General features: G+C 41.6%; 1 protein-coding gene across 2 annotated transcripts in view; it reads right to left on the bottom strand.

Moving 5' to 3' along the window:
• Positions 1 to 9,776, bottom strand: part of LOC106570539 (DNA-binding protein SATB1) — a 45,930-nt gene extending 36,154 nt beyond the window's left edge. For both annotated transcript variants that reach the window (XM_014142978.2, XM_014142979.2), the window contains exons 1-4: positions 9,344 to 9,776; positions 4,695 to 4,956; positions 4,320 to 4,505; positions 3,788 to 3,914 (exon numbers count right to left, since the gene is read on the bottom strand). In XM_014142978.2, the coding sequence (XP_013998453.1) occupies positions 3,788 to 3,914; positions 4,320 to 4,505; positions 4,695 to 4,929 (548 nt within the window). In that variant the 5' untranslated portion in view covers positions 4,930 to 4,956; positions 9,344 to 9,776. The remainder of the gene's footprint in view (positions 1 to 3,787; positions 3,915 to 4,319; positions 4,506 to 4,694; positions 4,957 to 9,343) is intronic.
• Positions 9,777 to 13,219: the final 3,443 nt, after the last annotated feature.

The following is a 13,219-nucleotide window of genomic DNA, read 5'->3' as shown; positions in this document are numbered from 1 at the left end:
GTGACAAATGGAGAGATAGAAGAAGAGAGGGAGGAAGAGAGGTAGATTGAAAAATGAATAAAAATGTTGTCTGAAATTGGTCCCCCTCTTGTGGAATGGCATATCTAGACTTTGGCTGACTGTGTGTTTCGGTGTGTGTTCCTGTATACACTTTAGGAAAAAAGGTCCCCAAAAGGGTTCTACCTGGAACCAAAATGGTTCTATCTGGAACCAAAAAGGGTTCTTCAAAGGGTTCTCCTATGGGGACAGCCGAATAACTATTTTAGGTTCGAGATACAGTGCCTTCAGAAAGTATTCACACCCCTTGAATTTTCCCACATTTTGTTGTGTTACAGCCTGAATTTAAAATTGATCAAATTGATATTTTTGTCACTGGCCTATACAATATCAAAGGGGAATTATGTTTTTTGAAACTTCTCCTAATTTATTACAAATTTAAAGCTGAAATGTCTTGAGTCAATAAGTATTTAACCCCTTTGTTAAGGCAAGCCTAAATAAGTTCAAGAGTAAACATTTGCTTAACAAGTCACATAATAAGTTGCATTTACTAATTTGCAATTATAGTGTTTAACATGATTTTTGAATGACTACCTCATCTCTGTATCCCACACATACAATTATCTGTAAGGTCCCTCAGTCAAGCAGTGAATTTCAATCACAGATTCAACCACAAAGACCAGGGAGGTTTTCCAATGCCTCACAAAGAAGGGCACCTATTGGTAGATGAGTAAAAATACAAAAAAAGCAGACATTAAAATATCCCTTTGAGCAAGGGGAAGTTATTAATTACACTTTAGATGATGAATCAATACACCCAGTCACTAAAAAGATACAGATGTTCTTAACTCCAAAGAGGAAGGAAACCGCTCATGGACTTTACAATGAAGCCAATGGTGACTGTAAAACAGTTACAGAGTTTAATGGCTGTGATAGGAGAAAACTGAGGATGGATCAACAACATTGCAGTTACTCCACAATACTAACCTAATTGACAGAGTGAAAAGAAGGAAGCCTGTACAGAATAAAAATATTCCAAAACATCCATCCTGTTTGCAACAAGGCACTATAGTAGTACTGCAAAAAAAAAGTAGCAAAGCAATTCACTTTTTGGTTGAATACAAAGTGTTATGTTTTGGGCAAATTCAATACAACACATTACTGAGTACCACTCTCCATATTCTCAAGCATAGTGGTAGCTGCATCATGTTATGTGTATGCTTGTAATTGTTAAGGACTGGGGAGTTTTTCAGGATAAAAAAAAAAACAGAATGGAGCTAAGCACAGACAAAATCCTAGAGGAAAACCTGGTTCAGTCTGCTTTTCCCAGACACTGGGAGATGAATTCACATTTCAGCTTGTTAATAACCTAAAACACAAGGCCAAATCTACACTGGAGTTGCTTACCAAGAAGACAATGAATGGTCCTTGAAAATCTAAGTCAAGACCTGGCAATGGTTGTCTAGCAATGATCAACACCAATTTTGCTAAAATTTGAATAATTTTTTTAAAGAATAATGGGCAAATGTTGCACAATCCAGGTATGGAAAACTCTTAAGAGACTTACCTAGAAAGACTCACAGCTGTAATCACTGCCAAAGGTGCTTCTACAAAGTATTGATTCAGGGGTGTGAATACTTATGTAAATGAGATATTTCTGTATTTATTTTCAATAAATTTGAAAACATAAAAAAAACATGTTTTCACTTTGTCATTATGGGGTACTGTGTGTAGATGGGTGAGAATTCTAATTTTTTAAAATCCATTTTGAATTCAGGCTGTAACACAATAAAATGTGGAATAAATCAATGCGTACAGTGAGGGAAAAAAAGTATTTGATCCCCTGCCGATTTTGTACGTTTGCCCACTGACAAAGAAATGATCAGTCTATAATTTTAATGGTAGGTTTATTTGAACAGTGAGAGACAGAATAACAACAAAAAAATCCAGAAAAACGCATGTCAAAAATGTTATAAATTGATTTGCATTTTAATGAGGGAAATAAGTATTTGACCCCTTTGCAAAACATGACTTAGTACTTGGTGGCAAAACCCTTGTTGGCAATCACAGAGGTCAGACGTTTCTTGTAGTTGGCCACCAGGTTTGCACACATCTCAGGAGGGATTTTGTCACACTCCTCTTTGCAGATCTTCTCCAAGTCATTAAGGTTTTGAGGCTGACGTTTGGCAACTCCAACCTTCAACTCCCTCCACAGATTTTCTATGGGATTAAGGTCTGGAGACTGGCTAGGCCACTCCAGGACCTTAATGTGCTTCTTCTTGAGCCACTCCTTTGTTGCCTTGGCCGTGTGTTTTGGGTCATTGTCATGCTGGAATACCCATCCACGACCCATTTTCAATGCCCTGGCTGAGGGAAGGAGGTTCTCATCCAGAATTTGACGGTACATGGCCCCGTCCATCGTCCCTTTGATGCGGTGAAGTTGTCCTGTCCCCTTAGCAGAAAAACACCCCCAAAGCATAATGTTTCCACCTCCATGTTTGATGGTGGGGATGGTATTCTTGGGGTCATAGGCAGCATTCCTCCTCCTCCAAACACGGCGAGTTGAGTTGATGCCAAAGAGCTCCATTTTTGTCTCATCTGACCACAACTCTTTCACCCAGTTGTCGTCTGAATCATTCAGATGTTCATTGGCAAACTTCAGACGGGCATGTATATGTGATTTCTTGAGCAGGGGAACCTTGCGGGCGCTGCAGGATTTCAGTCCTTCACGTCGTAGTGTGTTACCAATTGTTTTCTTGGTGACTATGGTGCTAGCTGCCTTGAGATCATTGACAAGATCCTCCCGTGTAGTTCTGGGCTGATTCCTCACCGTTCTCATGATCATTGCAACTCTACGAGGTGAGATCTTGCATGGAGCCCCAGGCCGAGGGAGATTGACAGTTATTTTGTGTTTCTTCCATTTGCGAATAATCGCACCAACTGTTGTCACCTTCTCACCAGGTCTACAATTTTGTCCCTGACATCCTTGGAGAGCTCTTTGTTCTTGGCCATGGTGGAGAGTTTGGAATCTGATTGATTGATTGCTTCTGTGGACAGGTGTCTTTTATACAGGTAACAAGCTGAGGTTAGGAGCACTCCCTTTAAGAGTGTGCTCCTAATCTCAGCTCGTTACCTGTATAAAAGACACCTGGGAGCCAGAAATCTTTCTGATTGAGAGGGGGGTCAAATACTTATTTCCCTCATTAAAATGCAAATCAATTTATAACATTTTTGACATGCGTTTTTCTGGATATTTTTGTTGTTATTCTGTCTCTCACTGTTCAAATAAACCTACCATTAAAATTATAGACTGATCATTTCTTTGTCATTGAGCAAACGTACAAAATCAACAGGGATCAAATACTTTTTCCCTCACTGTATGAATACTTTCTGAAGGTACTGCACCACCTTTTGTGTATGTGTATGTGCCTGTCTGTGTGTGCACTTGCCTGTGTGTGTGTGTGTGTGTGTGTGTGTGTGTGTGTGTGTGTGTGTGTGTGTGTGTGTGTGTGTGTGTATATATGTCTCCTGATGGTAGATATTAGTTAATTACTTTACACAACACATATGAAACTAGTCCAAGCGCCAGAACCTCTTTGGTCGCTCCACCCCACGTCTCATGCATGTCTATGGGCCAAATTTCCCTTCCCTTCTGACATTCTAAAGATCCAGAACGTTATCCTGATAAGCGGGGAAGTTCCTCGTTAGTCGCCGCATCCTATAGTCTGTTGACAGACATTAAGATACAATTTATGTTTCGTATGTCTGTCCTCAAGAGATTCTGGGGTACCTGGTGAGCTGGATCTTGAGGGTGGTGACATGGTAGAGGTCCTGCAGCATGTCAGACACTGTGGCATCAGGAGCATCAGTCACACAGGACAGAGGGACAGGGTTCCACCTACCCACCTGGATCAAACCTGTAGGTAGGTAGGTAGGTAGGTAGGTAGGTAGGTAGACAGGTAGGCAGACAGACAGGTAGGCAGGCAGGCAGGCAGGCAGGCAGGCAGACAGACAGACAGACAGACAGACAGACAGACAGACAGACAGACAGACAGACAGACAGACAGACAGACAGACAGACAGACAGACAGACAGACAGACAGACAGACAGACAGACAGACAGACAGACAGACAGACAGACAGACAGACAGACAGACAGACAGACAGACAGACAGACAGACAGACAGACAGACAGACAGACAGACAGACAGACAGACAGACAGACAGACAGACAGACAGACAGACAGACAGAGACTTACAAACAATGACACTGGAGGAAGAGCGTGTGTGTGTGTGTCAAAGCATATGTATGTGTAGTGTACCTTTTGCCTGTGCTGCTGAGCTATGAGAGTAGCCCAGGGTCAGTAGAGCCATCTCTATCAGCTGGTTAAACAGCAGGTCTCTCCTGACCAGTACAAACTCTGCATGCTCCTCTCGCCTCTCAGCCTCCACTGCCGAGACTGGGTTCTCTCTGTGCTCCACCACACACAGCACAGGCAGCAGGCTCCCTGGGACGATGGACACACAGCACAGCCAATCACATCACAGCATTCAGATAGAAGCAGAGGGCATGGGAAATTAAAAGGTAATAGTTGCCCACTCTTGCAATGAATGCACCCTCTCTCTCCTCTATTCACCCATTCCTCCCTTTCTCATTCCCTATTTCTCCTCTCCTCCTCTCTTCTTTTCAGTCCTACCTCTCTTATGCCAGTTCTTAGGTTGTGGTGCCGGTATCGTGGATATGGGGGCCGGGGTGGGGGCTCTGGCCCCTGGGCTCCCCTGTCTCGTCCTGCCCTGGTATGGCCCTGGGGGGCCCATGCCACCATTCAGCTCCAGGCGGGACAGTTTGGCAGGTGGGGGCCAGGAGTCCCCGTTACCAGGTGAGTCACAGCTCTCTGACACATGGCCTCCATCAAACTGTTGGTGGTCCATCACACTAACACAGCAGCTCAGAAACACCTGAGACAGAGACAGAGAGAGAGAGAGAAAGAGAGAGAGAGAGATACTGAATGACTGACAAGTCCTTGAGTTCATTTGAGAACCAATTTTTAAAAAAGCTCCCCCTTCCCAACGTTAAGAACATTTTCACGACCATTCCTTTGACTGTAAAACAAAATGTGGCCACCCTCCCCCTCATAAAATAATGATTGCCACCACAACTAACAATAACTGTAGCAACACTGTGTTTATAAACATGGATATCGACTTGAACACTTCTGCATGGTTTAGTGGCACAGTCGATGCCACGCAGGGCTACGGGCCAGAACATTGAGGCTCCGTCGACCACCACGGACGAGCTCACTCTCCCTGCCCGTCTCATTACACTACGATCAGAGCCACCTCTAGACAATAATCAGCTAGGGGGAAATCAGATGTTCAACATTTTCATGCTATATTTAGAATTATATAAAATATATGCAACAAATTTTCCACCAACAGGTTCCTGTGCCAATGCATCACACACAACCAATAGCAACGCAGCATACCAATTACCGACTTTGAGGGCTTTATCATTGTTTGCGTTTTCAAACCCACAATCAAATAGTGTATGTCAATCTGGAGAAACAGAAAATCTATCCCTCCCTACTGTACTCAGTATGGAAGGCTTGACAAGCTCTGAATTCTAAAAAACCTTTTGGTGTTTTGTAACAGATGTCACTTTCCATGAATGGAACGGCCAGTGCAGTTAGGATCTGGATTTACATTAGAGTGGAGTGGATGAATGTGCGCAAGTAGCCTACAGGAGACTTTTGAATGAATCAGATTAAAACATGGTGACTAGTTATACATTTTAAAAGTTAAATGACAAATATTTAGGCTATATTGAAGCATTAAGTTTGAAGTCGAGGAATAGCCGCTTGGACTGGAAAGGAGGCAGAACGTGCATTAAGCTTTTCTGAATGACTGAGTCTGCTGGGAGAATAGGACGACTTGGGAGAATGCTAATCATCAACAGACAGCGCGTCAGTAGCATAAGTAACATACAGCCAGACTGTGCAGTACGGTGCCTTTCTAGACCTTCTAATCTGTCGAGAGTAGACCCACAACTGATCCAAATGGAAGGACAAGGAAGTGAAACCGGGTCACTGGCGTGAAAGGCAAACACCCTATGCATCGTGCCCACTTGGTAGGAATTGTATCAAGGCTCATATAGCGAGGATTGTGACAGTATAATGGTTTTGGAATGACAGTCACAGGGACCAGGGTTTGAGTCCCCATCAGGGTACCCTCCTAATCCACTATATCGGTGTCAGGTGTTGTAGAGCACCATTGAAATGTCCCAGCCAGGTTTTAGTCACAGTACATTTGTGTTTGGCTAGCTGCACGTGGCAGAGTACGCAAAGAAATGTTATACAATTTATAAAAATTGCACCCGATTGATACAAATCATCATGATATCATTGTGTTAGGTGGGCCTCCTTTCCAGTCAACATTTAACTGGGATGCAGTGGAGGTCGGGGCCTTATTGGGCCTTATTTCTATTACAGCATATTGGTTTAATGTCATTCACCCAGTTCAATGTAACATCGATAGGTTTAGGTTACTACATCATACTCAAATGTTCTCTGTACCCATCATGAGGTTGCTACAACCTAGACTATGAATGAAATTTTAGGTGCACAGGTCTGGAGAATTTTGAGTAATCAAGGTGACAGACACATTCAATACTGCTGTGCACACTGTTGCCTGCATCTAGCTAACCTAGGGTGTAATCATTAGTCCAACAGTTGCAAATTAGAGTTTCTATTGGACAAATTCAGGTATGTTTATCCACATTTGGTTCTATTTGCTTCTGTTTAAGAAACGTTTTTCAACAGAATCGGCAGAATGAATCCACCCCTAATCACATGTAAACAGTTCATTTTCATAGCTGCCACATAAAAACAGCATGATCACTAGCTCCTTGTATATACTGTATAATTCCTTCTCGCAACTATCTACGCGCTCACCTCCTCTCACCTTTTCTCTTCACTTTTGGACTTCAGTGCACAACACATCAGCTGTCTGTGACTAGGTGAAAAAACCTTTCCAAGCCAAACCTTTATATCATGACCACTAACTACTACACACAGCCTACATTGTTGTCACGTCATAATCAACTACAACTACTACAACTACTAGAACTAACACATTAGTTTACCCGCTACAATCGTACAGTACAGTGTACAGTCAGAAAGCAGTTTAGCAGTTACAACGGCGGGCCCCAGTGGCAATAAATTAATAAAATCAAAAGCTTACCTTGACTTGGAAGAGTTCCAGTGTTGCATAGCCCTAGCCAGCTAGCTAACATAGCATCCCTCTCTGTTTGAGCCAGGTGTTTGAGTAGACTAAACTAGCTAGCTGCATTTGCTAGCTAAGTGACAGTTTAAAAAAATACAACTCTCTCTCACTTCTCCTTAATTTTTGAAGAAATGTATTTGTTAAAAACTTTTAAACTATAGCGTTTCTCTCTCTTTGAGTCAACTACTCACCACATTTTATGCACTGCAGTTCTAGCTAGCTGTAGCTTTTGCTTTCAGTACTAGATTAATTATCTGATCCTTTGATTGGGTGGACAACATGTCATTTCATACTGCAAGAGCTTTGATAGGTTGGAGGACGTCCTCCGGAAATTGTCATAATTACTTGGTAAGTATATGGAATGTGGTGAGAACCATGAGCCTCCTAGGTTTGGTATTGAAGTCAATGTACCCAGAGGAGGACAGAAGCCAGCTGTCCTCCAGCTACATCATGGTGGTACCCTACAGAGTGCTGCTGAGTCTACTGTAGACCATTGCAAAGCAGTGTTTTAATCAATTGACATGTGAATATATTTAGTATAGTTTTATCTAAAAAGGATAACTTTTTTTATGTTTCACAATTTTTATTTTTATGAAATTCACTGAGGAGGATGGTGTTTGGGGAAAAACATTGAAAATGACTGTTTCAGCATGCATCGCAGATTTTATAGAGCCGATAGGCTATATATCTTACCTTTCAATGTTTTTGCTTCAGGCTGAATACTAGCATCTATTAAGTTGCAATGTCTAAATCAACTTAAAGTATTTACACAATTAGTTTTGTAGTGACACAATTCATTCGGATGGCTATAGCAAAAAAACATTTTTTTTTTTACTGTTTGTGATTCACAAATGATTATTTGGATTCCCATGATTCGATTGACCGCGATTTAAGTAACCGGACCCCAACTACTACAATGGCGAAGCACATCATTCATTCAATTAGGTAAAAATAGTTGTTTCATATGAATTAAATACATTTTTACTATTTTTAGAAATGTAAAGAGGAGAATCCGTTATACAGTAAATGTGATTTGTATGAGAGCTGCGTGTCTTGACAGTTCTTTCATGCGCAATGACGCATCAGCTATTCCTCTATGTTCTTGTGGATTTATAATGAAAATTGGTGCAGATTTTAATGATATTATGTGTGGTATGATTGCTAGTTAACCTATTGCACATCGGGACAAACTATCCACCTACCACTATTATCAATATGGATAGTGGGCAGGATAGAGTTGACTGTATAGTAAGTGGGCAGAAAAGTATAGTACATAAGAGAAGTACCAAAACATGCAAATGAGCAGATGAGGAAGTGGCTATATGGAAGGAATTAAATAGTATAACCTGCTAAAAGTGCAATGTAAACCAGGGAAAAAATGTGACCAATAATACAAAAATCACACAATCCTCCCCAAAGCAAAAAATATATATTTTGACAACCCTTTTTTTGACCAAACCCCCAGCCCAGTAAATGTCGATCTGTCTCTATAGAAATGGGGGGGGGGGGCAGTGCCCCTGTGACAACAATTTTGGATCCCCTTGTGGCCCCCCTACATGTGGAGTATGAAATAATTTTTACATAGTAGCATCTAATTTTTGCTATGATTCTTTTTTTTACATCCTCTATTAGACAGTGGCAACGATGATGATTAGGAACATGGTCTTTTGCCTGCTAATGCCTGCAATGCAGTGAAGAAAACGATATGACAACAATAACGTCTAATGTAACTGGCCACTCTAACAGTTCAACTGGCCCCAGCTTGGCCCCCCCAGTTGAAATGGTCTAGAACCGCCACTGAACAGAAGCCGACCTGACAAAAGCGCTCTACAAATCGCCGTCACACTCAATGTGGATAAAGTTTTAGAGGTAAACGTTGTCAGTCCTCATTATTGCGCGTCGTCCATTATTGTAGATTGACTAATTGTGAATTTCAACAACAACAATAACAACAACAACAACAATAACAAAACCTCCACAATCTCTGTCATATTTATCTCAGGTACCGGTACATCCACAAAAACGTTCAGTTTTTGTTTATCGAAGTAGGCTAAATCAGACAAACCTGACATCCGCCGCTGGTTTCTTGTCTCTTGAGACTCCGAGATGCCGTTCGTAAAATAGTACAGTTCCTTGTGTTGTTTTGTGTGTCAGTGAGTGAACATCTCACTTTCGCCGTCACACTATTTATCGGTCTATTGTGTTGATATTAGCTGTGTGGCAACATGCCCCGTCGTCTCTTGCTGGCTGCGTTTTTCAGACCTCTTCAACGGAATGAAACGAGTCTATAGGCCTATAGGTGGTCTTCCCGAAATCTCTGTCAAAGCAGACACTGTCCCCGGGATTACGATACAGACCAGCTGGTGGGCTACAGGGATCCAGGAGAGAAACCGGTGAAGCGAACAATACACCGCGAGTGTCATTAGTCTGTCTGTGAAGCAACTCTCTCTTCTTCAGTTGGCTATTGGTTGCAACAAACACGCGCGGACAAGCATGCGCACGCGCTCCATACCTCCCTCTACCCAGGGATCTACCGGCCACCGAGTTTCTCTGGCCGTTATTAAGCTACACGTTTATACAGTACTAATAGGTAGCCTGTGTAAACCAAACGTAACTGTGAGCATGTGGAATGAAGCCGTGTTTCTTTGTTTATGAGAAGTTGAACGTGAAAACAGAACGAGACCTCCAGTACGTGTCTCCACGCGTACAGAGTTGACTTAGTTTGTACAAAATAACTGTATTTTACCAGACACTCTGCATGATATGATGGATATATAGCCCATCTGCCAAAAAATAAAGGATAATTGTTGAATCATTTCTTTAGATATTTTTTCCAAATTCAAATTAAGATGAATCACGCACGCGCGAGCACGTAAACCCATAGCCCATAAACAGGCAGCTGCATTAACATATGGTGTAGTAATGAATTCACCACTGCACTCCGGTAGCGTAAGTGTATTAAATGTGACAATCACGCATAAATGTGTTTATTATTTTCTGCCGTTATATGCATGGTTTGTTTTTATATCCGGGATGTAATAACTCTCCATGGAATCGCTTTGGATGTGACGGGCTGCTTATCAACTTTTCTCATCTGTGTTTGTTGTTCAAATTATTCTCGACCCACCTCCATATAAGCAATCATCTTCAATGTATCCCTATTGTAGGCACATCTTTTATTTTAGGTGATGTGAAGCCGTTGAAGTGGGGGAAATTATGAGCTTGACTTCGGAAGTTATGTTGATTCTAATGAATAGACTGGATATGAAGGGTAACCTATTAAAACAGAGGGGTAGCCTATTAAAACAGAGGGGTAACCTATTAAAACAGAGGGGTAGCCTATTAAAACAGAGGGGTAGCCTATTAAAACAGAGGGGTAGCCTATTAAAACAGAGGGGTAAACCTATTAAAACAGAGGGGTAACCTATTAAAACAGAGGGGTAACCTATTAAAACAGAGGGGTAAACCTATTAAAACAGAGGGGTAACCTATTAAAACAGAGGGGTAACCTATTAAAACAGAGGGGTAACCTATTAAAACAGAGGGGTAACCTATTAAAACAGAGGGGTAAACCTATTAAAACAGAGGGGTAACCTATTAAAACAGAGGGGTAACCTATTAAAACAGAGGGGTAGCCTATTAAAACAGAGGGGTGAACCTATTAAAACAGAGGGGTAGCCTATTAAAACAGAGGGGTAACCTATTAAAACAGAGGGGTAGCCTATTAAAACAGAGGGGTGAACCTATTAAAACAGAGGGGTAGCCTATTAAAACAGAGGGGTAGCCTATTAAAACAGAGGGGTAACCTATTAAAACAGAGGGGTAGCCTATTAAAACAGAGGGGTAGCCTATTAAAACAGAGGGGTAACCTATTAAAACAGAGGGGTAACCTATTAAAACAGAGGGGTAACCTATTAAAACAGAGGGGTAACCTATTAAAACAGAGGGGTAAACCTATTAAAACAGAGGGGTAGCCTATTAAAACAGAGGGGTGAACCTATTAAAACAGAGGGGTAAACCTATTAAAACAGAGGGGTAGCCTATTAAAACAGAGGGGTAGCCTATTAAAACAGAGGGGTAGCCTATTAAAACAGAGGGGTGAACCTATTAAAACAGAAGGGTAGCCTATTAAAACAGAGGGGTAACCTATTAAAACAGAGGGGTAGCCTATTAAAACAGAGGGGTAAACCTATTAAAACAGAGGGGTAACCTATTAAAACAGAGGGGTAGCCTATTAAAACAGAGGGGTAGCCTATTAAAACAGAGGGGTAGCCTGTTAAAACAGAGGGGTGAACCTATTAAAACAGAGGGGTAGCCTATTAAAACAGAGGGGTAGCCTATTAAAACAGAGGGGTAGCCTGTTAAAACAGAGGGGTAAACCTATTAAAACAGAGGGGTAACCTATTAAAACAGAGGGGTAACCTATTAAAACAGAGGGGTAGCCTATTAAAACAGAGGGGTAACCTATTAAAACAGAGGGGTAGCCTATTAAAACAGAGGGGTAGCCTATTAAAACAGAGGGGTAGCATATTAAAACAGAGGGGTGAACCTATTAAAACAGAGGGGTAGCCTATTAAAACAGAGGGGTAGCCTATTAAAACAGAGGGGTGAACCTATTAAAACAGAGGGGTAGCCTATTAAAACAGAGGGGTAGCCTATTAAAACAGAGGGGTAAACCTATTAAAACAGAGGGGTGAACCTATTAAAACAGAGGGGTGAACCTATTAAAACAGAGGGGTAGCCTATTAAAACAGAGGGGTAAACCTATTAAAACAGAGGGGTAGCCTATTAAAACAGAGGGGTAGCCTATTAAAACAGAGGGGTAGCCTATTAAAACAGAGGGGTAAACCTATTAAAACAGAGGGGTAGCCTATTAAAACAGTGGGGTAGCCTATTAAAACAGAGGGGTAGCCTATTAAAACAGAGGGGTAGCCTATTAAAACAGAGGGGTAAACCTATTAAAACAGAGGGGTGAACCTATTAAAACAGAGGGGTGAACCTATTAAAACAGAGGGGTAGCCTATTAAAACAGAGGGGTAACCTATTAAAACAGAGGGGTAGCCTATTAAAACAGAGGGGTAGCCTATTAAAACAGAGGGGTAGCCTATTAAAACAGAGGGGTAGCCTATTAAAACAGAGGGGTAGCCTATTAAAACAGAGGGGTAGCCTATTAAAACAGAGGGGTAACCTATTAAAACAGAGGGGTAGCCTATTAAAACAGAGGGGTAGCCTATTAAAACAGAGGGGTGAACCTATTAAAACAGAGGGGTAGCCTATTAAAACAGAGGGGTAACCTATTAAAACAGAGGGGTAACCTATTAAAACAGAGGGGTAGCCTATTAAAACAGAGGGGTAGCCTATTAAAACAGAGGGGTGAACCTATTAAAACAGAGGGGTAGCCTATTAAAACAGAGGGGTAGCCTATTAAAACAGAGGGGTAGCCTATTAAAACAGAGGGGTAACCTATTAAAACAGAGGGGTAGCCTATTAAAACAGAGGGGTAGCCTATTAAAACAGAGGGGTAACCTATTAAAACAGAGGGGTAGCCTATTAAAACAGAGGGGTAGCCTGTTAAAACAGAGGGGTAACCTATTAAAACAGAGGGGTAGCCTATTAAAACAGAGGGGTAGCCTATTAAAACAGAGGGGTGAACCTATTAAAACAGAGGGGTAGCCTATTAAAACAGAGGGGTAGCCTATTAAAACAGAGGGGTGAACCTATTAAAACAGAGGGGTAGCCTATTAAAACAGAGGGGTAGCCTATTAAAACAGAGGGGTAAACCTATTAAAACAGAGGGGTGAACCTATTAAAACAGAGGGGTAGCCTATTAAAACAGAGGGGTGAACCTATTAAAACAGAGGGGTAACCTATTAAAACAGAGGGGTAGCCTATTAAAACAGAGGGGTAGCCTATTAAAACAGAGGGGTAACCTATTAAAACA

Source organism: Salmo salar, chromosome ssa14 (assembly GCF_905237065.1).
Source record: "Salmo salar chromosome ssa14, Ssal_v3.1, whole genome shotgun sequence".
Taxonomy (NCBI): domain Eukaryota; kingdom Metazoa; phylum Chordata; class Actinopteri; order Salmoniformes; family Salmonidae; genus Salmo; species Salmo salar.
The sequence above is the reverse complement of the archived record's forward strand: the minus strand, read 5'-3'. Positions and strand labels throughout refer to the sequence as shown.